The 26,374-nt window shown below is 40.5% G+C and overlaps 1 protein-coding gene across 1 annotated transcript in view; it reads left to right on the forward strand.

Annotated features, from left to right (window-relative positions):
• Positions 1-26,374, forward strand: part of tsnare1 (T-SNARE Domain Containing 1) — a 115,886-nt gene that overhangs the window by 1,455 nt on the left and 88,057 nt on the right. Inside the window, exon 2 of the mRNA XM_070834789.1 lies at positions 24,404-24,525. Coding sequence (XP_070690890.1) covers positions 24,441-24,525 — 85 coding nt within the window. The 5' untranslated portion in view covers positions 24,404-24,440. The remainder of the gene's footprint in view (positions 1-24,403; positions 24,526-26,374) is intronic.

Raw genomic sequence — 26,374 nt, forward strand, 5'->3', positions numbered from 1 at the left:
AAATGCCATGTTGGCTTTAAAGGTGCATTTCAGTGTTCATTATTGATAACTGCTGTTTTATGAAAGAAGTTTGGATATCAATTATATATTTTTTTCTCCAGAAATGCCGGGGATGCTTGGGTGGAGAAGGGGCCGGTGTAAAGGAAGCAGCAGCAGCAATTCTAAGTTATGGAGAAAGCAGTGAAACAATAGCAGATAGAGCAGTGGGACGGCAGAGCCTTAAATAGCCTGCCAAATTGTAAAGTGCACATTAGGTAAGCCTAGTTGTTGCTGAGAGGGGAGTACTGTATGTGAGTGTGGATGTTGGCAGACTTCAGCCTGTGTACCATCATACAAACTAAACTGTCAGCATAATACAGTTACTTTAGACCCAGTGTGTAAACGCTCTGTGTTCTCAGGGAGCTTCATGTTTATGGTTACACATGTACCATGTAATGATTCAAATAGCTTCAGCTCTTTATTATATTGCTGTTGGGAAATGATCCAATAGTGTTTCACTAGAATACAGCAAAGCAAAGCAGGGTACATAATAATAATAATAATAATAATAATAATAATAGGTTTTGAAACCAGCGACATTGACAGCACTGTTTAGTGTGTGTAGGTGTACAGTTCATGAAATGTTCTATTTACACAGCCTATTACATAAATTACAAAAGTTAGAAAAGTGGATGAGTGTTAGCTTTAAGTTTTTTTAGCTCTCTCCATATTTTCTGGCATGTTTGAAATGAATTCTTGCTCTGAGCGGTGTTACCCAGAGTGTATGTAACAGGAAGCTGAATGATGGTGGGTGTTCTCTGCATGACTCACGGCTCATCCAGCCGATCTGGACGGCAGATTACTCTTGTGCCACTCGCACTTTTCTTTCATCCTCCTATCTGTTATTCTAGGTGCTATTTGATTATCTGCTGTTTGCCGTGATTATTCAGCGATGATTCAGACTACTTCTCAGAGGAATCTCTAAAACCGGCGCAGTGTTGACACGTAAAGGTTGTTCTTTCACACAGCATTAGTTTAATGATGTGTAAGAGAGGCAATAATTAATGTTCTAGTGTGCAGGGAGAACTGGACCCAACCCAACCTTAGAACTCTCATGCTCCTAAATGTTTGAAAACATTTTTTAGGGTGAGGATCATTTGGTGACTGATATAAAATGCTTGGTGGGTGTGTTGTCTCTTTTAGAAGGTCTTTGTCATGGTCAGTGTTTGGGTATGTGATACTGCAGTAGGAACTGCTACAGTAAGCTATGGGAGCTGGCCAGCGTAACAGGACACGAGAAGTGGCACACCATGCGACCATTATCAATTTTATGAGCTGATAAGTTACAGTACTAATATTTCTTTAAGATCAGTGGCTTATATGACTATGTGTGATGCGAAAAGGGGTCACTTGAAAGCCATCATGTGACAAACTGCATTTAGAGGGATTTCGGCATCGTTCAATTCGTTGCTTTGCTTTTTCTGACCTCAGGCAGAAACAGGCAGCTGTTTTCAGTGAAACAACTCTGATAAACTGACTTCATGAAACATGCTCAACATCAAAAGGCAGACAGACACACTCAGCAACTCGCTGGTGAACACAGTGGAGCATTTAGCATCTGAAGAGCCACATATTTCCCTAAAGAGTAAGTGAAGTGAATACTGAACTTATATTTGTTGTATGGAGAGATACATGATTTTAAATAAATGCTTTTGTTGCTCTGTAGCTGCTGTGCAAATATATAAATAAGCAAATGTTTGCTGACGGGCTGCCTGAGTCACAGACAAAAATCAAAAGAAAACAAAGGAGCCAGCAAAGCCTGGAGCTGCTAAGTGAAAAGTATGGACATGCACATCCTGGTGGCTGTCACTGATGTAGCTTAGGATCAGGGGCTGAATTAGGATTGGCTCTGTGTGCGGGCCCCAGACATGGTTTCACATGTGTTTGTTAATTTTTAATGAGGAGTATGGCCCAGTGGGAGCACCTCCTACAACCCCCTGACGATGGAGATGTTTCCGTCCTCCAGCTTCCCTTTGTGCCGTAACTGTGCCAGGCGCACGATAGCACACAACCACTGTTTCACGTAGATAATTGCCGATGATTCTGCCGCCATGCAGGTCACGGAGGGTTGTCCTTGTTGGGTGATTAAAACTGGGAAAGGTGTAAAAAAAAAAAAAAAAAAAAAAGATGTAGGAAGCAAAGTGTCCCCTGGTGACATAACCGGTTTGACAACACATTGTAGAGTATTGAAATCTCCTCGCAGCTGAGCACCAGGACACACCCTGGTGCTCAGCTGTGTCAGCATGACCTGAGATCTGCACTCTCCATCACATTTGTGAATAATGTTTACGTATGGCGCCCATTCAGAACTGCCATCTGCTGTGGTATTTGTACAAATACATGATCATCTTTTGGCAGAGAGTCACAGTCACAGTGTGTTGATAATTTGTTTTTGCTTGGTATTGTGATAACACTACGAGCAACTCTACTATCCACCAGCCAACATACAGGCAATGGTAAACAGTGTCCCACCGCCAATGTATATTTCCTAACAATGTGGACTTTCCTACAGGGTAACATGCTCTGACCTGTAACTGTCTATAATCTAAGAGGGGACCAAAACCTCTTTCCCATCTGGGATTTCTTGGTATTAAATTGTTTATTAATCACTTTTCATTCAGAGCGAACTGACGAAATTAGCCTGTTTCACTGGTAACTGAAATTAAAATGTACATTTTCTCAGCTGTAATCTTAACTCAAGGGCCAGTTTGTTCCAGATAACCCAGTTATCATCACGTGTCAAGTGTCATGTGAGTGTCACCATGACAACTATGTGTCATGGCAACTGCGTCCACAGCGGACTAGGACTGTCTGATGCATTTCAAAATCAAAGTAAATTCAGCCTAAGGTTTTATTTTATTTAGGGTTAGGGTGAGTGTGGCTGCTACCCAAAGGAATTTTTTTATTCTTTATATTTTCTTAAGGCTATTCCCAACACTATAGCTATGAGCGCTGCTAAACCACTACACAGCCCGAGTGGACATTGTATTATTCTCAGGTGAGGGTACGATGGGATGCCGGCTCTGCGCCGGGCTGTGGTGGTGAAGTGGGAGCACAGCCTGAAGGTGAACCTCTTAAATTTGCCAGTTGATATGTTACAACCCTCAGTCACCGTCATGAGCTTTGGAGACTGAATAAAAGACAAGTGGCCAAAATTAGTTTCTTTCACGATGAATGGAGCCAGTTAACGTAGTTCAGGCTTCTGATAAGGGTGCCTTCTGAACATCCACCCCTTAATAGATTTTCCAGTCACATTCAACTGGGAGGAGACCCAAGACACGCTGAAGCGATTACGTCTTTCATTTGGCCTGGAAATGCCTCCAGTTCCCCACAAGGCACTAGAAGATATGGCTGGGGAGAAGGAGGTCTGAGCTACCTCGGTTAACCCGCTGCCACAAAGAGCCAGACCTGAATAAATGGTGAAACAGGACGAAACTTAATCAGTTTACCCTCCTATTACGTGTGGGTCGTTTGATTTGTTTGAAGGACTGGTTACCTTGTTAGGATCATCATGGGTGGTGTTAAAAGTAGACAAGTAGAACATCAAGATTTAATGAATTGCCATGATTTCTGATTAATTAACTGAGCTGAACTGTTCATACTTACTGGAGCATGGACCTACTCTGGACCTTTCTTCTAAGACCTAAGGCCAAAGAAAGACAGAGAGACGTTAAAATTTAGAGAAAAATTCATGATAGCTATATCATAAACCCTTTTGCTTTGAACGATCTGTAGCACCACGTGCTCAGGTCAGGAGAATATTAAATAGAATATTGTTGTTTGTTGTTGTTGGCTGTAATACATATTTAGCCTTTTAGTCTTGTTACATCAGAAAAGATGCAAACATTTTCTTCCTATCAGTCAGAAAATTATTTCTTATATATATTTCTTATATATTGTTATCTCAAATTGAATTAACTTTATTTATATAGCACTTTATTCATAACAGTTTATCCACACAGAGGACAATAAAACAAAAAATGGGCACAAACAGAAGAAACGAACAATCAAGGTAATGATAAATAGTCATGGTAATAATGATGATGAAGGCATGCTGTCCACCAGAGCCCATAGTGACGCAGACCAAGGCTCAGGACGATTACAGACTAGAGAGTATAAGTGTGGGGATTCCTGAAGATGTCAATAATGGGTGAGAGTCAGATGGAGGTCGGAAGAGAATTCCTTAACTTGGATTACCTAATAGCTTGAGTAAGTGACTTGAATGCTGGATAGCAACGGAGACCTATAAGGACAGAGAGGAAAAGAAACGGAGCCTTTTTTTGGATTTAATTTGTGAATTCAGGGAGACAAGAGGCCTTGCCATCGGAGATAACAAGGCCGGGCTCCGTGATGTGTGAATAATGGCTGGACAGAGGTTTAGACATCATTAGAATAATCAGTCCTGATGTGAACAGAGATGCAGGGCAATACAGGGGAGGCCTACTGATGGCTGATACTATACTAATTAAGACGCTGCTGGTGCATTGTTCTCTTTTTTTGACAATGAAGATGCACTGTGATCCAACCTCTGCTGAGGACTTTTAATTTATTAGGCCTTTGCTCCCTGTTTCATTCTAATGTGCCCATTAGATTTCATTCATCTTTAGTTCTTTATTGTGCTCTGGATTGTACTCTGTTTTGGATTTTAGGGTATTTTTCAGGATCCATTTCTACATTAGTGTGACGCTAAAGAGTTGAGCTTTTTGGGAATAGTTCAGCTGCAGCTCATTGGTGCTGGACAGCATTCAGCATGTTTGAGTCTTTATCGTATTCCGCTACTCATCATGCTGTCTACCGGATTGGAAACCCCATTGATCATATCAGATTGGTTAAGTAATTGATTGTTACTGGTTATTAACCTCCCAGAACTTTGGACCTGCTTGCCAGCCACTGAAAACAGCCTGTAATCAGTCACAAATGGCAGCCGCTAATGAAATTAGTTCTTGGTTCTGCCTCACAACTTTGTTTGTTCCACAAAGTATTGGCAAGGGCATAGAGATGCCATGGTTTACTCTCCCCAGAGAATGGAGTGATAGAACAACAGAATGCAGATAATGAGCTGCTGTGTCTGTGTTGTCTCTTTGTAATTACTCATGTGTCTGACCAAAATATAAAGATGAGGACATGAAAAGTTCTACTTGCAACAGTTTGTGTGATGTCTACAGTGTCGCCGCAGACACAGGGCCCGAACACAGCTGGGGTTTAGACTGGAAGGTGTGCTTCTGTGCAGTTTTGTCTCTATTACACTCTGATTCTCCTCGTTACTTTTCTCGCCATATTAAATAATTGAACATGTTTTGCACCTGATGTTGTTGCAATCTGTGTTAGTAGGCAAATTATCTGTTGTGCTTTAGAAAACTTGCATTTAAAAATAGATAATGTTCTTCAAGCATATGTGACTGCTGCCTCACCCATGATCAGATTAGCCTGTAAGGGAGCGCTGGGGAGAAAGCTGCTGTCGGGTCTACAGAAATTCACAAATGTGCAGCATTGGTGCACAATAGAAACTAAAATGATTAATGTCTGAACACCAGATTATGAGACTTTTATTTGTTTAAGTATAACGATGATCACTCCCTAGCCTTAACCATGTGTTAATTATTGTAATCATGATAATAAAGGCCTCCTAACCTTAAGAAAGTACTAAATTGAACACAAACCATGATCTAATCAAGTCATAGTGTCATAGCCTAAACGTAACCAAACCTTTATCATATGGTCGAACATCACGAGACAGATTTCAGCAGTGATCTATTAAAGCACTAACAACTGATGTCATTCTGTACTTTGAAGACAAAAACCCACAATGTGGTGGAATTTGGTTTTAGAGGTAGTTATGCAGCTGGACCCAAGATGAAAATGATACCTGACTTACATTTCCCAAAATGCTGGACTGTTCCTTTAACGCTTACAAATGCTGGCGTATTAACATTCAGCTTAATACAGCAGGCCTTTGTAACTGTGATTTAATTTCTTTAAAGTTCTCTTTCATGTAAACTTTCCACCATTTTGTTCACATGCATGTATACCTCATCTACCACGCTCTGCAGAGGCAATGTGATTGCAATATAATCAATCGTGTTTGCTTTCAAAGTATTCCACAGATTAGCCCGAGCTTATCAGTCAGCCAAAGCAGCCCGATTGTTTCCCAAAGCATGACCAGATGACTGCTTGGCATTGTGTTTGGAAAATGCCTCTGATTATCTTGTCATAACCAGAGAGTGAAATCCATTCGCTCAAGAGTCAGCTTTTGTTTAGGCTTGACTGAAACGCATCTTATCATCTAGTAACAACAATTCAGCTTCATGACATGCAAAATCTGAATATTAAGGAATATTAGGAGAGAAAGTGATGACAGTTACCCACTGTCTAGCATTAGCAGTATGTGTTAGGCTGATAAAATAATACCCGACAGTAGCTTTGGAATGCCTCACATGTGGTGATTTAGGGCTTCAAGAGGGTTTTAATGCTGGTGTGTGTGTGTGTTTGTGCATGCTGAGGTCTGTTCCCAACAATTGGGATTGTGTAGCCATGGTGACGGCTGTGAGGGACTGTGAGAAAGCAATCTCCAGGAAGTCATAGCCGCGGGGTGAAGCATATGTGGCATGAGGATGGCACCAGAAGGCCGCGTCGTGGATGTCCAGTTGGCCATCTGTTATGGTCCTGCAGCCAGGGCCAGGAAGCCCCCCAGAAACCACACAGGAAGAACGGCATTTTCAAATGCCAGGGCCCGGGACAGCGCTCGTTTCCCCCGGGAGCTCCTCGGCACATCCCAGCCACTGAGCTTCAGACGCTCTCAGTGGGACTTCCAGAAAACATCCTCGAGTGGAGCGATGACTCCGTGCGGAGCATTTGTTGGTGTGCAGAATGAGACTGCTAGAGTGGAAGCAGCCACAGCATGGCTCACTCATCGGCCAAAGATCATTACTCTTCCTCATCTCTGGCCAAGTCCTCGGGCTTCTCCACTCTGCTCCAAACAGGGAGTCCATTACCAGACTGTGTCACTGGAGGCCTGTCCACAAGGCCCGAGGAGACCTATTGGCATTCCATAGCTGATGCCATGTTACTGCCAGGGACATATCTGTACTTCTGTTAGCTCTGTAAAAGGAATAAAACGCTCACTGCACAGTTCGACCTCTTGTGACACAGAAGGGGTCACATGGCACTGAGGGTATACAGTTATCGTGACATCATACCAGGGATGGTAACATAATCTACAAAAACAAATAATACATTTCTTTTCTGGTGCTAGGGGAAAGTGGAGTTTATTGGCTTTATTGTTGAACATATCACCCTTAAGATCCTCTTTTTGAAATACCACTATAGTTTCATGGTCTCTGATGTCAGCACAGGCTCTACAGCTACGTGATGCTGCGGTTGTTGTGACTGAATTGCGTCATTGCCATTTATTTTTTTCTCTGATAACCAAAATGGCCAGATGTTCAGTTGCTCAGCTGACATCTTCGATCCTGATTGAGATATCTCAAGATCTCATGGATGGATTGGCACAGAATCTGGTACAGGCATGTATAGTTCCCATATGATGGATTGTCTGCTTTTTATCTACCTCTGTCTGAAATCAATAGCAGCATTGATCCAAAGATGATTCATAATTCCTCATGGTAAACCCGCCACTGTTGTCATTGTAAACTAATGCTTGTGCTGTGTGAGAACAGACAGATTAACAGGCTTAGCAGTAATAACTTTGGTGGTCTGATTCTCTCTGGCGCCATCATCACCTGCAGCAGCCTCAGCTGTGCTTTACTTTTAATGCTAATTAGCAGATGTTCTAAGATGGTGAACATCGTAAACATTATATTTTCTAAATGTCACGGAGCAGCTAACATAACTTTATTTATTATTTTATGTCACAACAGGCATTTTCATTGAATCAATTCTCACCTGTCTCTGTCACTTTTTAACTTTATTTATATATATATAACTGTGTTGCATGGATATCTCATAATTGAAGCCCCTTTAAGTGAAGTGGGTGTGGCTTTGCAGATGACATAAGCAAAATATAAACATTTGAACAAAGTTTTTCATTTCCCCAAACCTAAGGGACTTTCTTCTGTTCGGGACTGTGAATTTTCCCTGGACAGTTCCTTTTTAGGATGGTAATGGCACAGCTCTGAAAACATGCCCTTTAAGGAAGAAGAGCAGGCTTGTCCAGCAGCAGTTGCTGCAACATGGCTTCACATCCTGTGTCTTTGTGCTGCTGTTGAACCAAAAATATGTCCCTCTGACATATGAGTTGTGTTATTATGCTTCAGCCATAACCATAATCCTGCACGCACCTCCTGGTTATTTGCTTTTATTTCTGTTTCAAGGGCCACCATTCTAAAAATACAATCAGCTGAGATAGGCGTTGAATAGCCTGACTTGAGATATTACTGTAGGTATGTGGGTGAGTGTTACACAACCCTGAGGTAACATAATAGCTACTTTTTTCAAAGGTCAGATGAAAAGGAGGCCAGATAAAGTCTACTGCACGCTCTGCTGTCCTTTAGAGAAAGGCCACAGCCAGATTGGGAGTGAGAAGGACAGGCTGAAGAAAAAAGAGAGCAGAACAGCTCTTATGCACAGATTAGTGTGGGGAGTTTGTGGAATAATGAACACTTTCCCCTTAGGACAATCACCTGCTCCACACTGCATTTCCATGCATGCGAAGCAGTGATGTGCGGCAGAAAAGTCTCATCCTGCCATTGACAATTCAATCAAATGAGTGCAGAGAGGACAACCTTTTTGGTCCTTTCAAACAAATGAAAGCAACATAGCTCCTTAGCCCTCTGACTCAAGGTCACCTTTCACTGAAGCACTCCTGTCTCACTGTGGGACATCGAGGCTCTTCTTCTGTAAAGTGTTATTGATAATCGCCTGGCTGAACTGTGTGTGTTGTGCCCAGACACCTGCCTCACTAATAACCATACAGGTGGTTCCTTTCCTTTGAGCCACAGCTCATTGCAATGATCTGACCTGAAGCTGAAAGGAGAGGTCCAGTTCCAAGCCTGACTTTGCTTCCTAACAGCATGGGGGTCACCGCGCTAATCTCTGAGATTTGGGGGCATGACAGCATTGCTAGAGAACATCAGACAGACCAACTATCACAAGCAGTCACACAGGTTGGTAACTAATCCTCTGGTTAGCCAAACGTATTTGGAACAGAAGACAAAGGCAATAACATTATGACGTCCATCTCAGTTTACTGACTTTATGGTTCAGCTGTGATCTGTTTTATTCTCTGAAGTTGTGCACAAACACAGTTTTTGTCATCATTAGAGTCATTATTAGAGTCATTGTAAACATACACTCACTTCTGGCTTTACCTTATGAAAGTGGATCAGATAATCTGTCTGAACTTTACAACCCTAACGGCTGCCGTTTTCATGCACAGCAGTAAAAATGACCACTTTGTACGAATGTGCCCTTTTCCCAGATCTTAACATGTACGTCGGTAAGTATGATAATTATGTTAAACATGTACTCCATTGATTTAACCTTTCAGTCCTAAAACACGGTGAGACTTATGATGGACAGTGAAGCCACATAATGCTTTATTAAATTCTTTTTAAACTCTTTTAAGTTCTGTCCCGAAGGCAAAGGAGGAACTAGCATGATGTTATTATAAGGCTGCTAAAGCAGTTTCACCAGATGTGCAGGAATATCTTAGATTGTGACGGATGGTTTAAGAGTTTGGTAAAAGGTGATGTTTTGTTGATACCATCCTACATTCTAAGCTTGAAACTTCATCTTAGGTTTCGGGAACTTAATGATAACATGACATTATTGGCCTCAAAGCCTGCCAGTGATCAGCGATCAGTCACATTATGCAGATGGAAGTTATCTCAGCACCCACTTTCTCCTGAGATGAGTTATATTTCAGTACCTCTGCAGTTAGTGTGGGTGAATGTGTCAGATCCTACGTTCTGTCTGTTTTCTGATAGCATTTGATAAAAGTCGACTTTCTGAATTCTTTAAAAGAATATTGCTTTAATCTTTAAATCTTTGACTGTTCTGACCAATTCTATGCCTCAAGTGCCTCCAGCAATCACAGGACAGTCAGACAAATTGAATGTTGTCTTTTTTCATCATCACTTTTCTCCTTTTGAACAAGGTACGATTTTTTTTTCTTTTCTTTTAGAACCAGAGGAAAGGCAATGTTTTTTTTTTTTTTTAATCATGTCGCTGTGGATGCAGGTGGCTTGGATTCTGTCTGGTGTTGGTCTCAGTCATGTAGCAGGTTAGAATGAGGCTTCGGCCTTTTATCATGACACTCGTACAAAATAATGACAGCAGTACATTGTTTAGATAACTGGACACCCTCATTAAAATTCAGTGATAGAAGTCTGATCCTTTACTTACATTTGAAGGGGAACTGTTAATGAGCGACAGACATAAGAACCACTAATTTAACTTTCAAATCCAAATTTAGTTCATAAGTTAATACCTTAAATCAGTTTTTATGACTTCATTTGAGATGAACAACCTGAAACTGCAAACAACTGGGCTAAATTCAGCCAATTCTGTCACACAGAATAAAAGAATCCATCTCCCAATAGTTTTGGTTGTTCTCTGAAAAACTGTGGATTAACTTTAGCCAAACTTTAAACTCAAGCAATAGAAAAACTGCTGCGTTGCTATATCCTGCTGTCCTTTTTTTTTTTTTAAAAACTTGTGTTATTGACCGGCTGTAGCACATGTGTGGGAAGTATTTTGGCAGTAATGCAACACCTCCCTGTCAGTCACATCTGCTTCTGTTCTTTCTAGTGACTGAGACATCTCAGTCACTGCAAAGCCAAGCCAGCCTCACTCTGTTGAAGGCATCTCTTTCAGCTTATCAGCTCCCACACGGAGCAGCTGTCTCCATGGTTTCCAAACCCAATTAAAGAGGTTGTGCCAATTAGAGAGCAGAGAGCTCGGGTGTGATAGGTAAGAACACAACGACCCCGGCCTCACCTAGCAGGCTAGCAACCCCCTCCGGTCCCTTAACTGTCAGAGTGCTGTATTTTTGTCTCTATATTCATCGTGTCTAGACAGTCATCTGAGCAGCAGACACTGCTGTGTGAGCTTAACAGTGTTTCACTCCACATGTCCACATGTTGGAGTCGCTGCCAAGTTGACATTGCAGAGATTCAGAGGGTGTCAGAAAATGTGACAAAATGTTTGTGGTTGTTAACTGGTGTATTATTGTGGTGGTGATGGCATAATGGTGTACATGGATTAATTTGCAAACACTCAAGCTGAAATTCATATGCAATCAATATGACATCAGCAGCAAATCCACACAGCAGCTCCCATCAGCATGTGTGAGCTAATGAAAGCAGAGCAGTGTTTTCCACCTCTCTCCTTACACAGCGTTATGTATTGAGCCAGACTGCTGCTAGTGTTTGCCTTCCTAAGGCCAAAGCTGTGACAGGACAAACACAGATAACACGTGCTTTGTGCTCCATCAAAACCTCCCCTCTAACCGTTTGCTTTATCCCTGCCAATCCACACATGCTATTGAAGAAGAAAATGGGGGAAAAGGATGTCGTAGATCAAGCTCAAGATCTTGTTTGTGTGATGACATGAAGTGTTCTGCAGGGCGAGGAAGATAAAAACAGTGTCGGGCTGCTAAATGCTCCACATTAGTGTTGTATGGTACCATTTGCTAGTTTGCTTTGGAGCATCAGTGATGCCATTATGTGTAATCACTAGGAAACATGCTGATATGCTCTGGCATGTCAGACACATTAAACACTGGCAATAATAGTTACTGCATATTTGTTAAGAACAACAATGAATTTTGAATGAATGAATGATGGCACTGGCATGGCTCACATGTATGCCGCCCATTTCTGGAATTATGTATTTATATTACATCAACTTTCTTATTCATGTCTGGATAGCTTGTTAAATTATAGTATCACTACTGTACTGAAGGCAGCTTTCCCTCCCTCTTTCCCTCCCGCTTTTTTGTGTGCACAAGTGGAGTAGAAAACAATTATGTGCTTGTGTTTCACAAGCGAACCAAAACAAGTTTGATTGATAGTCTCTAGGTTGACGCTGCATGTCAGAGTATACTTGCACAAAGCTGAATGTTTCTCATCTTCCCAGTTCTTTAAGTTTTGGTGGAGTGGCGGGCAGCGACAGCACCGACCTTATGGAGGCAAGAGGGTGTTCCTGACTAACTGAGTGAGGGAGTGATGAAATTACACAATTCCATACAATTATCTATAAGAGAACTACACAGAAACATTGTTCTATCGCATACTTCTGCCTAATTTTTGCATTGGAGGCAATAAAAAGGCTTCTCTAACACAGCATTCAGACGCCGACTCCAGCAGCATATTTTACTGCCTTGTTTTGAACGGTCAGTGTTAGCTTTGGGCCTTACCTGCTCAATGAAAAAATTTTTTTATGTGGATCACACTGTCAAACCAAACCAACCAGAGGCGGTACTGAATCCTCCTGGCAGACGGAGCTTCAGTCTAGAGTGTATATGTGATAGCTCAGCTTGGATGGCAGGTGCCACTGCAAGGTAAGCTGAGGCAGAGTTTAGTTATGGAATAGAATGGGGTGATTTATCTCAATAATGACTCCTTTTTGTGTGACAAGGCAATTTCACTGCCCAGAGGTGTTTTTTTTTTCTCTCTTCCTCCCTGGGCTGAAGGTTGTTTTCAAAGGGAGGCGGTGCTGATGGAATGGCCTGAGATCAGACTGGGGACGGGGGAGGAGGCTTTAGTAAACACACATGAGCAATCCTTAAGTTTGGCTGTGTCAGCTGAAGGGGTGACAATAAAGAGAGGGGATAAAGCAGAGCCACTTTCCCACTGGAGAGAAAGACACTGGTTTTCAGTTCATCTTTCTTTTCTTTACTGATGAGGTTACTGTCGAGGGCTGAGCCTCAAAACACACACTGCCTTTTGATTTCCATCCTTCCCTTTGATCCTGTCATACAAATCTAGCATGTGGCTGCATATCTGTATCGCTGAGTATGCACATCAGAAAGCTTGTAATCAAACCAGCAATAACTTGGTTTTCTCAGTGGTATCAGAAAAAAAGATCATTTCCCTTTAATCTGAAATTACAAGCATGCATGTGACTTATAATACAGCGTGTAGCCACAGGGTTTTGGAGTCAGTGGTACAGAAAAGCTGCATTGAGGTATTTCAGGACCTAATCTGCCACAGCTGCAAGATACTGGTGCTGTTATTTACATGGAGCTACGCTGATGCTACGTTTGGGGTAAACTGACCCTTATACAGAGTTGCTGTTTAGATATTGGGTCGATATTACATGTACATTAATTAACCAGTGTGTTTGATTTATAAATCTTATCCAAATCATAAAAGTAAGACAGCTTGTCATCAAATTCTACTAAACTTTCCTTTGTAAAGGGTTAATACGTTGACTCTAATGGTCCCATTAATAAACATGAATCTGAATACATTATATTGTTAACATGCTGTTGGCTTTACTTTTGTAAATCTTTTAATTTTAACATACAGGGGAATCTATCTGCTGTTATTGTTGCTGTTGGCTTTGAGTGTTTCTGTGCTGTAAATCCAGCTGAGATCCAGGTCAGTTTAGTTTGAGTCAGTGTACCTGCTCTGCCGGGGGTGCATCAAGGACCAGGCACGTTGTCGCATAATCTGCCTATGAGCACAGCTAGTGTCCAACGCCGATGCTTCATGAATATGTGAAGAGCTGTATGTGTGCAGACAACTGCATTAATATAAAAATAAAGTAATGTCGGGTCCTGAAAGTGCTGCTCTATCAATTAGGGTTCTGGGTCTTGTTTGAAGAGTTTGATGGAGTTTTAGTGCATTATTCTGATTGGAGGTTTCTGTTATCTTGACATAAGATGTGAACCTCTTGGCTATTTCTGTTTCCCCACACCGCTGTTACAGAGTCGCCCGACCCGCCCGAAGCTACGGATAAACATTAGGGTTAAATGAGAACCATTACAGCACACTGTTGAATGTGGAATAATTCCAACAGACATTTCTGGGTTGGTAAATGAATCATATCTAACACATTTATATAGCCATTAACCTGATAGAGTCACTTAATCGAATTGTGTGCGAGAGATAATTAGACAGGGAGTTTCTATTAGAGTTGGGAATCTGAATGTCTTGGATGTCAGAATGAGCAGATTGGTCAAAAGAAGCCTGGCTGATTAGGGTCAGTCCTGTCTTGAAGAAACAAAATCGTAGTGTTAATGGCCATCATGTCTCACTGACCTGATTCCAAACCACCGACAGTAATGTGGCTACACTAAAATGGGCCTCGGGTCACTCTTTTGTTTTACGTTTCCGTTCCATCGTATAATCGCTGCCGTCTGAATGAGCAGCCAAGTACTTGAGCTTTTGGTGAATGCAGAAATATATCGGTACCTAGTGTGATGATACACTGATGTATGGGTCTGCCTCGGCCTTTTATTCAATACCTCGTGTTGACCAGAGTCCACTCTCACTCTTACTCTCAAGTCCCCCAGCTAAAGAAGAGGTACGATGCTCCACTCCACTTTATTTAAAAGACCCATCTGATAGTCTGCATGTTCATATCGATTTCCTTGACCTCGACCTTGCAGGAAGCCATTGGTTTCAGTTCATGTAATCATGCTTCGGGCTGCAGCAGTTGGTACGATTTTACCATTTAAAGTACCATGTAAAATCATAAATGCGGTTTTTTGGTCCTGTTCAGGCATTCAGGGCATCTGCTCAAGGGTCGGGGAAAAATATAGGTCATCTACGGGAAAACAGAATGCTGAGTCGACACCTGTTTACTTGTTTGATATTTAAGTAACACCATAATCCTTCTCTAACCATAACCAAGCATTTCACGACTATTAGTTGCCAAACAACCCAATTCTTCAGTGTAAAAGTCCTGGGCCCTTTTCTTCAAATGTGGCTAATGTAGTTCAGGCATATAAGATGTTATCAGGTTCAAATAATATTTTAGTAGGCTAAAGTAAAAAGAAGGCAGGAGGGTAGGTGTGCTCTTATTTGGTAGAAGGTAAAGGTAGAAAGGTAGAATGAGGAGAAACCATTCAGCATTCATATGATTGGCTCAGCGCTGATAATATAATTGCTGTTGTGATGAGGTAGGTGCAGCTGTTTATGTGTGCTGCTGCATTGTTCCTGCTGTTATTGTGTTCTGCATTGTTCCCCGCAAAGTTTCTGCTGTTTCCTCACTTCAATTGTTGTTATATAATGAGTTATTGTAAGTGAATGCGGTCGGACCATGAGTGAGATTAAGTAGCTTTAATTGCATGGCCAAGCTTCAGAGTATAATCTTTGGGAACACAATTTTATTATAGAAATGTACTTTAGTTAACACATTTATTCCAATTTAAAATACTTTTAAATTCAGATGCCATGTGAGTGCAGATTGGATTCATGATATAAGCAATAATTACAGTTCAAATGATGAACCCCCCCACCATAATGTCATGTTTTCTGTTTCCATCAGCCTTTTAACAGTTTTATTTGCCTAGATTATGTTCTGTATTTTATATTGTATATTCTACCATATATATATAAATATATATATATATATATATATCTTTCATGTTGAAGTGAAATACATAATAATGTAATAAGTAGATTAATAATAACTTCAACAGATTGTAAGTGTTTCTCACCCTCTCATCTAAATTCTTAATCACTGCAAGAAACTTCCTTTGAACTTGGCGCTTACTATCAATAAGCTTGGACTTGTACTGGTTTGCGTTATGGGCTTGCTGCTCTGAGCTGCACAGTTTTAATCTAGATTTGAAGAAGGGAAAAAATCAGACTTGAAATCAAGCTGTTATTTATCTTCATAGGAAGAACACAACCTCCCTAAGACTTCTTTGGAGAAGAATGAACAATACTTATTAAGCTAGAAAAGTGTGTTTCCTTCATAACTTCAGTTCCTAATCATATTTTATAACTAAATTTCATTTCTATGAGACGGGGTTGCATAAAACATGATGACTAATAAAAGAACATTGTTTTCTTAAGCAGGGCATCGCTACTGTCACTACCTGCACCCTGAAGAGCCTGGAGGAAGGCATGAATAAACCTATTTATAAGCCTTTCATTTTAACCCAAGTACAAACAAGCCTATTTGATTTAATTTGAGTTCTGAGGCATTTCCAATGCATAAACAGAGATCCCTTTGTATCGGCGTATTTCAATTTATATCTTTCCCTTTATCCTGACTGAGGTGGATGTAACAGTTGAGCCAGTTATTAGATGTCTTATTGCCTGACTCTACTCTACATTTTGACTTTAAAATCAACCATCATCCATCACACCAAACAGTCACACACTTGTTGTGTTGTGAGACAGAATATTTTGACAACTTGTCACAGCTCGAGGTTTTACAGGAACCGGCTGCAGAACAATAAGTTTTGGTAGTGCCTCACAGACTTTTTGTTTTAGTCCATGTAATTGTGTAGTTATCACATAAAAATGGTGGAAGGTTTCTGAGAAACAAGCATCAGATCATCTGAAAGTGGGAGAGGTCAGGTTGGTGAAGTGCATAAGAAGTTGTTAAGTAATAAAATATTTCTCTTGGGAGAACTGCAAAATTCTGAACTCATAATTGGATAAACTTGACACAACATGACCCCGTCCATTTTCTATGTAAGTATAATTTCAAGGCTTCCTTTGAAACTCAAATGAATCAAGAGTACTTATCAGCTGTGCCAACTGTGCTTTTTTCACTGTAATTACAGCATAATTTCTCAGTCCTCTGCAGAAACCCACTTGAAAAATACCAAAATACCATTTCTTAAGTTACCAGGAAACTGACACACCTGCAAGTTGATTTTCATATTATAATGAAAATGCATTGCAACCAAAGGCTGCCAGGAAAAGTGGTGATAGTCTAAATCCTACAGTATGCTTGGCAGGATGCTCCATTATGTGACTATCAGGGATTGTTTCATCAGGACCAGCAGTTGGTTGCCAGTAAGCACAACGATATGATGCATTTAAAAGAACTCTCGTCAAAGCTAAAATGATGGAAAACCACGTGATGACAAGGTTACCGTCTCCTAACACGCAGATCTGATGTTTTTGTCTGGTCTGACTAAGCTGTGGTTGTTGCTCCATGTACATCACAGTTGAACTTTGGTCCAATTTGCTCTCATTTGTACGCTAACTTTTCCGAAACTGTGTGTTTTAATGCACAAGTTGAAAATGCGTTTAAACAGCTGCATGCAAACACACCTGATGACTCCAGTCAGCATCGATATAAAAACTAACAGCTAGTGGGAATCCGTGCTTAAGTTAGCAAGCTAGGCTAACAGAGTGGAATAAAACCACAGTTCCACATGTTGAATGTGTTGAAGGGACAGACCGTCAGCAGTTCATAGCTTACACTGTGGATCTGAATGTCATTCTTCACCACGTACGTTGACTACGGCTTCTCCTAAGAAACGCCAGCTCTCAGCTGTCACTCAAACCATACCGTGGGAAAGAAGCTCATCTAAACGCCAGTTCCCGTTGCTTTCTATGCAAGAAAAATTATTCTAATTTGTGTCATTCAAGACACAAGCTTGGCCACTTGGTTGTTTTGGTAGTGTGACATGTCTGATCTTCCACTGGTAGTTGGTGTGTGTTTGGAGCAGAGGAAATATGTGCAATAGGCTATTAACAAGAATTAATGAGAACTAATTGAGAATTACTTGAAGGTGTTTTAGATGATTTACAAGACTAATGAAAACACCTCAGGTGGATTTGTTCTCATGGTACATTTTTCATCAAGTGTTGATTGACAAAAGCATCATTGGTCTCCTCCGTCCAGAAATACTGATATCAGACTTCAAAAAATCCATACAAGTCGAACCCTCCCACACACACACACACACACACACACACACACACAGTCGCGCCTCAGGTTGGCCCTTGCTTGTTTGTGATAAATGCAGCATTTGTGTCCAGAGTGTAGGCTTATTTCTGCTCAGTTGCCTGCTCGGGCTTAGCTAAGCCTTGTGTTGCTGATAATGACAGCTGTGAAAGGAGTGGGGGACTGAATGAAAACCAGTGGGGGTGGTGAGTAGCTGTGGATCCAGTCTCTCTGCCCTGCCAGGCCTGTATTTACCATCCTTCTGTGTCCTGCAGTGTCACACAGGGGTGCACACAGCTCTGCCTCACTTCTGCTCTGTTTACCAGTGTAAGGGCCTATTTTTCTCCATAAGCAGGGACTGTCTCCATTCTAAGGGGCAGTTCCTGCGGTACAATAATCCTTAACCATGGGGACATTTTTATATACATGTGGTTTGTTGTAACATTGCTTTAAGTAAATACTTTGACTAAGCATGAGTTAACAGAATAAATGCTGGGTTCTTACATTTCAGGGTTGTGAGAGACTGTTGACTCCTTTTCTTTTCTGCTATAAATCACATTGTCAGAAAAGAGCCACTTTATATTTGTATTGTAGATATTATAAATGGTATACAGGCAACGTTTTGTTATTTAGATGTGTTATATGCCCTTTTTATAATGTGATTGCTGTTGTAAAAGGCTCGGACTATGTGTTAAGTATTAGTTCTGCAAAAACAGTTCATCTCCTCAGGCTTTTCCTTGATTAGTTATCCCTGTCCTTACCACAGTAGCTGTGGTTCCTTATAACACTGCACCATGTAAGAATGCATATGGTAATAGTAGAATAAAGTAAACTGGGGGTACATTATTTGCCCTTTTCATCTCATCACAGGAAAATGTCAGTTGTGTGGACTTGTTATAGAGGTGATTTTAATCAGTATAGAAGCAGTGATTGATTCTTTTCCCAGAACTTTATTTAAAGAACAGGTCCCATGGAGGTGTAAATATGTTTAACCAAAAAAAACTGCAAGTACAGAACTTTCACAACAGTAGAAATAACTGACGAAGTGTGTTGCAACAAAACACGGGTCACAAACACCTGCTTAATGATGATGGATTTAAAAGCCAGTAGATAAATCATAAGCCTCCCTCAGCAAACAAGACCTTCTCTGAATATGGATGGTCCACATGGGCTGCCTTGAATCAAACTTTATTTGTATTGCACCTTTAATCCAGGTCAGTGTAATTCAAAGTGCTTTACAGATGACTGCAAGCTGACGGTACAGATATAAACAGTAAAACCAAATTAAAAGCCAATACAAATATTCCAGAATATAAATGCAATAACATAAATGATTTAATGTCATTTCAAAGAGGATAAAGAGGCAGGTTTTCCGTTTAGCCGTCAAGATGGAACACTTGCAGCTGCTCTCACAACGCTGACAATGAATTGCGTGAAACTGAGCATTTGGCCAAACAAAAACAGATGACAGATGAAATGGCTGCTTGTGCAATCTAGACCAGCTGTGGCACAAACACGTGAATGTTTGTGCATCTTTTGTATGTGTGAAATTAAGTGAACTGAAATTAATTTGATTTGTCGTGTCATCTCGTACCTCATCAGTCATGGGACAATAAAAACATCTCTGCACACTGTCACTGCAGTTCACAGAAGACCTGCTTCCATTGTGCAGGCAAACTAACGCTGGAAGCTGAATACTAAATTAGTTGACACATAATTAATCTGCGGTGATGTTGATGATCAATTAATTGTTTTAGTCGCTTATCAAACAAAATCTAAACATTGTGGTCCAGCTTCTCAAACCTGAGGGTTTTCTGCTTTTCTCTGTTTTCTATCACTGTAAATGGAACATTTTGGACTGTTGCTCAGACAAAAGCAGTCATTTGAAGATGTTAACTTTGGAAAAATGTTTGGTATAAAAGCATATATATCTATCTATATATATTTATATATATATATATATAGATAGATCTATACACTACTCACAAAAAGTTAGGGATATTCAGCTTTCAGGTGAAATTTCAGGATGAACCTAAAATACATTCTAACCTTTCCAGGTGAACTTAATGTGACCTTCTCTAAACCTTTGAATGCACATGTCCAACTGTTCAGTGTCTCAGTACTTTCTGCACCAGCTGCTGTTCTCTAACAAGAAGCTTAACAGCAACATTCACAACAGGTTTGATCCATGAATCCACCAATACATTTCCTGCTTCAGTTAGAATTGGTATTTAAACAGTCCTCCTCATCCTGCTGTTCACATTCTGACATCATGAGACCAAGACGACACCTAACAGTTGATCAGCAGCACCTCAACACTGGAGGCTTCAAACAGGAAGTCCTCAGACGGAGGTGTTCACTGAGCTTAGAGGGTCACAGAGTGTCATCAGGAGGTTGGAACAGTGATACAGAGACTGGAAGAGTCACAGAAAGGAGAGGAGTGGACGTCCTTTGGCCACGTCCCAATTTATTGACACACTGAACATGTTTTGTTGTGGTATACCTACCACTGTTGGTAGATTTTCTTCAAATAAATTGTTTAAGATGAATAAAATTACCAGTGCATGCTTCTACTTAAATGCCCTACTTTCATGATATAATATCACTGTAGCATTCACTTTTTACATTTTCCATATATTTCACCTGAAAGTCGAATATCCCTAACTTTTTGTGAGTAGTGTGTGTGTGTATATATATATCTATATATATCTATATATCTATATATATCTATATATCTATATATCTATATATATCTATCTATCTATCTATCTATCTATCTATCTATCTATCTATCTATCTATCTATCTATCTATCTATCTATCTATCTATCTATCTATCTATCTATATATATATATATATAACAATATAGCATCGCTATCCCTACGATGAGGTTATAATCGGTGTCCCCTGTGTCCTGCTTAGCTACGTAGCTTCACCTCACATATAAGTTTACCACCAACTCCTCTGTTGCCCTTTTTAAACTCACTATAAATCTACTTACATACTACTTACATGCAGAGCAGTAAAAATGAGTAGGAAGAGTAGCTTGGATGCATTTATTGTACCATCCATTACATTGTGGTGATGATGCTTGGACAGACGGTTGGGACTCGGAGGACGAGGGAAGCTCTCATGGCATCACCAGAGATGATACCATCCTGTGCATGAGTAATGGCGCAGCAATATGCCTGTTCTTAATGTTTTTTGTTGTTGTTCTGTTCATGTTATCACTCTAATGACCTCAATTTTCACTCATATAAGCAACTAAGTAAACAACCTGAGGGTTTTATAATTGTACACAGTGGTGAAGGGTAAGGTTATCCAAATCTGTGTGTGTGTGTGTGTGTGTGTGTGTGCGTGCAGACATGAATGTGCATCCATGAGTGTGCATCTTGTATGCAGATAGAGGCAGTGCGTGTCCACACTTCAGAGGGCTGTGAGCCGCAGTCACTGGGCTTGAAATCAAGCAGAGTGAAGATTGTTTATGGACTGCCAAAAGTAATTAATCTCCCTTCTCTATGAAAATTAATCGGATTAAACGTTCTCGTGGCCCACTGAATCTTGTCTCCCTGTAATGTAACAGACGCTGAATCTCCGGCTGCTCCTCTCTCGCCTCGTACCCATAATGCCGGTCCTATAGGCCAGATTCACTGGCTTCACCAGAACAATGGGCGGCACAATGACTCTGGAGTCTAATCACATTCTCCTGCTTGTCTGAATGCTTGTCTTTCACGGTTGGGAAAGAGCATTGGCCACTTGACCACTATCATATTCTGACCTTTGATAGAGATGCTGAAGTGCTGAGAGAGATTTGTTGATTAGAGCTTCATCTGTGTGTCTCTGGCCGCGGGTGAAACACATGTTCACATGAGGATTTGACCTTTTCAGCAGTATTCAGAGGAGTATTCTGTGTCCTCTTCGCCTCTCATCGCGTAAGTGGGTTATGGGTTAACATCCTAAAGAGGCTGACTCTGAAATAGTTACTGGTTACTTTAGTCCCTGCATGCTTGATTTCTCTAGTGACAAACACCCACACAAATGGAGAACATCACAGTGCCCTCGCAGGAATACAAATAAATGTTAGAGAGCCAGGATCTGATATTATTAACATGTCTGTCATGTCCTTTAAAGTGACTAAAACTTTAGGCCCCATAGCATGAGCATCATGTTAGCAGAGCAGCAGCTTCTGACCTCCATCTGTCTCACAGGATGCGTTCAGGCACAGTACTGAGAGTTGGTCACCCACATTTTGCCGACGCTACACTGTGTGTAAAATGGAAGAAAATAGACTTGAAGCACAAAAATATATTTGAGGCTTTGTCCTAATGTTCTGCAACAAATACTTTCAGCACATAACTCCTCCTGAAATCATGTTTTATTTCTGGCGATTAGACAAACATGATACAACATTGTCATGATCTTTAGAGTTTCTAGAAAACATGCTTTGTATTTGGACATGAATGTGCTGGCTTTTTCTCACCGCTTCCAGTCTCGTTGCTTAATAAGGCTAACCATGTCTGTACTTGAGGTGCCCCGTGGAGTCAGTTTTCCTCATCAAATCTCACTGTATGTATTCTTGAGGTCCAACAAACTTATTGAATGCATTCCCACTTTTATACCCACATGAAACCTGCATTGTTTACATCACTGTTTAGTTAACAGTCGTCTTCTTTCCTGCCTTTGGTGCTGCAGTGATGTATATCTGCTGCAGTCATCACCACCTGTGGATCACTGGAATAATGGGAAAGCATTGGTACTGAATGTGCATGCATGTGTGTCTTCATCTGAGACGAGCACAACAGGGACCCACAGATAAAAAGCTCAACTGTTCAAAAACTCCACTGGGTACCTTCGGCATCTTTAGCGAGGGTAAAGATGCTGCTGGGACTGTGACTGCACTTAGTAAATGTAATGGCAACATATGATTTATAGATTTTCCTTCATTGTCATGTGCAGCTCGGGCCATCTATCAATCTTTTTCCCTCATCATAACTTATGATAACAAAATAATTGCTGAACTCTCAAAGACCTCGGTGCAAAACACAGCAGTGACCTGAGCAGTCGGATGATACCGGCTGTACACGAGAAACAAACACACAAAACTTTATTGGAAGGTGAAAACGACCGTGAACACATATGACTGTCACTAATAGTATCTTTACAACTGTTTACTGTTTGTTTAAGTTTAAGTAACATGTTTTTACAACCTGTCTAATTGTCTGACTGCTTATATTTGTTGCCCCATCGGACCCGCGGTATTTTCAGCGATGTCATAGCAGAGTCCAATTTTATCATAAGCGATGGCCCCAGCTCTGAAAATGAAATAAAACCCAAGCAGTAATAAACCATAGTGTTCCTTTCAGAATAAATTAGAGTGGATGCCGTGCTAACACTCGCACTTGTCTTTGATGAGTGTTTGTGTGCTAAATGGATGATGTCTGTGGTTAGGTTTACATTTGCAGTTTTATTTTATGTACCATTTAGTAACAATCTGGAGGGTATTAGAATTGACAAATGATGTGGGATTCTTTGTGAGGGAACGGTGCTCTCCATCACGACTGAAAATGCAACCCTGTTAAGGTTTTAGTGTGTGTTTACAAACTATTTCTTGCTCACTCATCCATCAAAAACAGGCAGGCAATGCTAATATATTAGCAAAGAACTCTCTTTGCTCCATCATGCCAGCATTTTTTTTTTTTTCTGGAAGCACCAGCTGTCTCAAAACTGGTAGGAATTTGGCATAATGAGCAACACTTTCCCATGACACAGTCATTCGATTCAATGTTTGTTCTTAAATTTCTATAAATGCTGTTCCAACATCAAAAATATTGCATAATACTGTGATGCAGCACTAATGATACCCAATCAATGCCAGCCGAAACAGCCAAGGATTTACTTTAAGTCTGCTGAAACGCATGAAAATTTCTCTCTCAAAAATATAAAGCAAATCAAAAATAAAGCAAATTATTTTACAAAACATGATACAGCCTCTCTGGCTGTCTCAGTTTTCGTGTTGTGTTGTACGTTTCTTGCTGACAGTTTTTACAGTCATTGTTTTTAAGGCTTGAAGAGAAGTATATTTTTGGGGCATGCTTGCTCAGTTGACAGTTGTTTCACAAAATCAAAGTTGTGGTGGTTGCTCTTAAATATCCGTATTTGGTCGTCTTTGAAAATCCTAGTTTGGATTTTCTGGCACACAAAAGTGGCACCTAGAAATTAAAGCTTCACCCAAATTTAAGCGTTGAAGAACGTCTCTTCAGAAGACGATGGGTCACTTCACAGACTTTAGACAAGCTGTGATTGGTAAGAAGTGGGTTGTTGCTTGGTTGGAGCTCTGTTTAAAAACCTCCATTACCAGCCCCACTCCATTAATGCCTTCTGTGCACAGCTTTCTTACGTCTACAAAGACATTCTACAAATCGTGTTCACTTTCTTCACTTAGTGTCAGTTCCCTGAGTGCATACATTTTTAGACTGCAGAGACTTCAGAATGGTGATAAATTGCCCTTTTTGATAAATTCTGGTTATTGTTCCTTCCCTAGGATTCTGCAGCTGACACCCCACCGACCACCAGACAGAATGTCGTATGGGTCCATTGATGGAGGCTCTTTTGGCAGTCGCAACCCATTTGGAGGTCCTGTGAGGCAGGGCTACCAGCCGGTCGGTAAGGACAAATGTTGATTTTTGAAAATATCATGGGATGCTGCATATTAAATCAGTTTAAATTTGAGACACCGAAAACAAACAAGACAATTGCCAACATGACTTTCCTTTACCTCCCTCTACACTTAAGTCAGTTCTGGTGTCAGAGGACTACATACATTTGTCAGGGACGATTGTGTCATGGACGTTTTGTGATCTCAGCCTTTTTCTGACAGAATACTTGGGTAGTTTTATGAACATATGACAAGATCTGATGGGTCAAAATATACATACAGCAACAGCTCAGCATGTGATAAATATTGCAGACATAAGAGGTTATAAAAGCCCATTTAACTTTATTGCCTCTTAACTTATCAGCGGTTGTGATTTACTATAGTTGGTGACTTCCCTGTGCTTGAATGCATAGGGCTTATTTGACTTCTGCACACACACCGTCTCAGTCGACCTAGTCCACATTGTGTTTAGTGACTTATTATGGAAAAAAAAATGAAAAAATATAGTCTGCCAGTTGGTGAAACTCAACAACCTCTTGTCAAGACTGGATGAACTTAATGTTTTTTTCACCTTTTGTAGAGAAGTATAAATGTTCCAAGCTACCAGAGCTTGGTCCCATGCTAACCCTGGTAGAAAACAAAGAAGTAATGAAGTGTAAAGTGTCTAAAACTTACAATGCATTGTTTCTGCACAGGAACGTTTTGTATGGGCACAGAAGAGTTCGCTCATAAATTCAACTCACTCAATGTATGTCTTTATTTTGGTGTTTCAGAAGACGTAATCTGGGCTGCATTAAGTTTCTTTGAAAACACAGAGGACATTGCAAATGAATTGTGATTATCTGTGTTGATGGGAGTAAACAGCTCCCATGTCTGTAGAGACAGTTTAGGGCACTGAAGCTACTTCCTGTGTGGCACACAGGTTTCACATTGGTGATGTCGAGTAAATATTTGTGATTGAGTATTTCCGAGACATGATTGACAACAGGTAGTGTAGAAAAACATGTTTTTATTGCAGAAGCTTCATATCATTAACCTCACATATAGCAGCAACACTTAAGTGTTGATACCAGCTGCATGTAAACACGATGGCTTCAATGAATTTACATGAATTTTAGTAATCATTTAGTCATTATGCACATTTTAGCTCATCGGTGACTAGATTTATGTTGAATGTGATGTGTATTATGCACCTTACTGTTACTGAGGAGCACTCTGCAGTAATTATTTTGGTAAGGAATGCCACTGTGATTGTGAAAGCAGAGTGAGCTGCGTTTGTCTTATAACAGAAAGGTTTAAATTGGAGCACTGAGTTGATGTTATAATAAACTTCATAAGAACTGTGACTCTTATAAAATAGTTGAAAAAGGTCTTTATTGTTTTTTTTATGTGGGCACAGTTTGTCTTTTTCTAATTGAATCTGTGATAGATTTACTTTCTAACTTACCTCGAGGTCTAATGGCCATTAAAATAAGATGATACTCAAATAAATTAAGATATTTTATGTTATATATTTACATGTTGCTCTACTCTGTTGGTCAAATACTGAGACGTGTGTGTGCACATGGGCCTTGATGGCTTTCTTTGCCTGGAGCCGCCCAGAGTCTGGGGCTGCCGCTTTGTATTAGTGTGTTCTTCACCTTCCTCAACAGCTGTTCTTTTGATCGATAAACGCTGCAAGCAGCACTAGCAGGAGCAGACACCGTTCCCCCTATCGTATGCACATACAGCATGTGTACCACTTATTCATATGTGTATATGTGTGTAAGTGTAGCCTACGTGTGTGTGTGTGTGTGTGCTTTTGCACAGATGTCACATGTTTTCATAAGGGTTAAGCAGTGTAAAAGGCAGCTTCAT

The sequence above is a fragment of the Pempheris klunzingeri genome, chromosome 8 (genome assembly GCF_042242105.1).
Source record: "Pempheris klunzingeri isolate RE-2024b chromosome 8, fPemKlu1.hap1, whole genome shotgun sequence".
NCBI classification, from domain to species: domain Eukaryota; kingdom Metazoa; phylum Chordata; class Actinopteri; order Acropomatiformes; family Pempheridae; genus Pempheris; species Pempheris klunzingeri.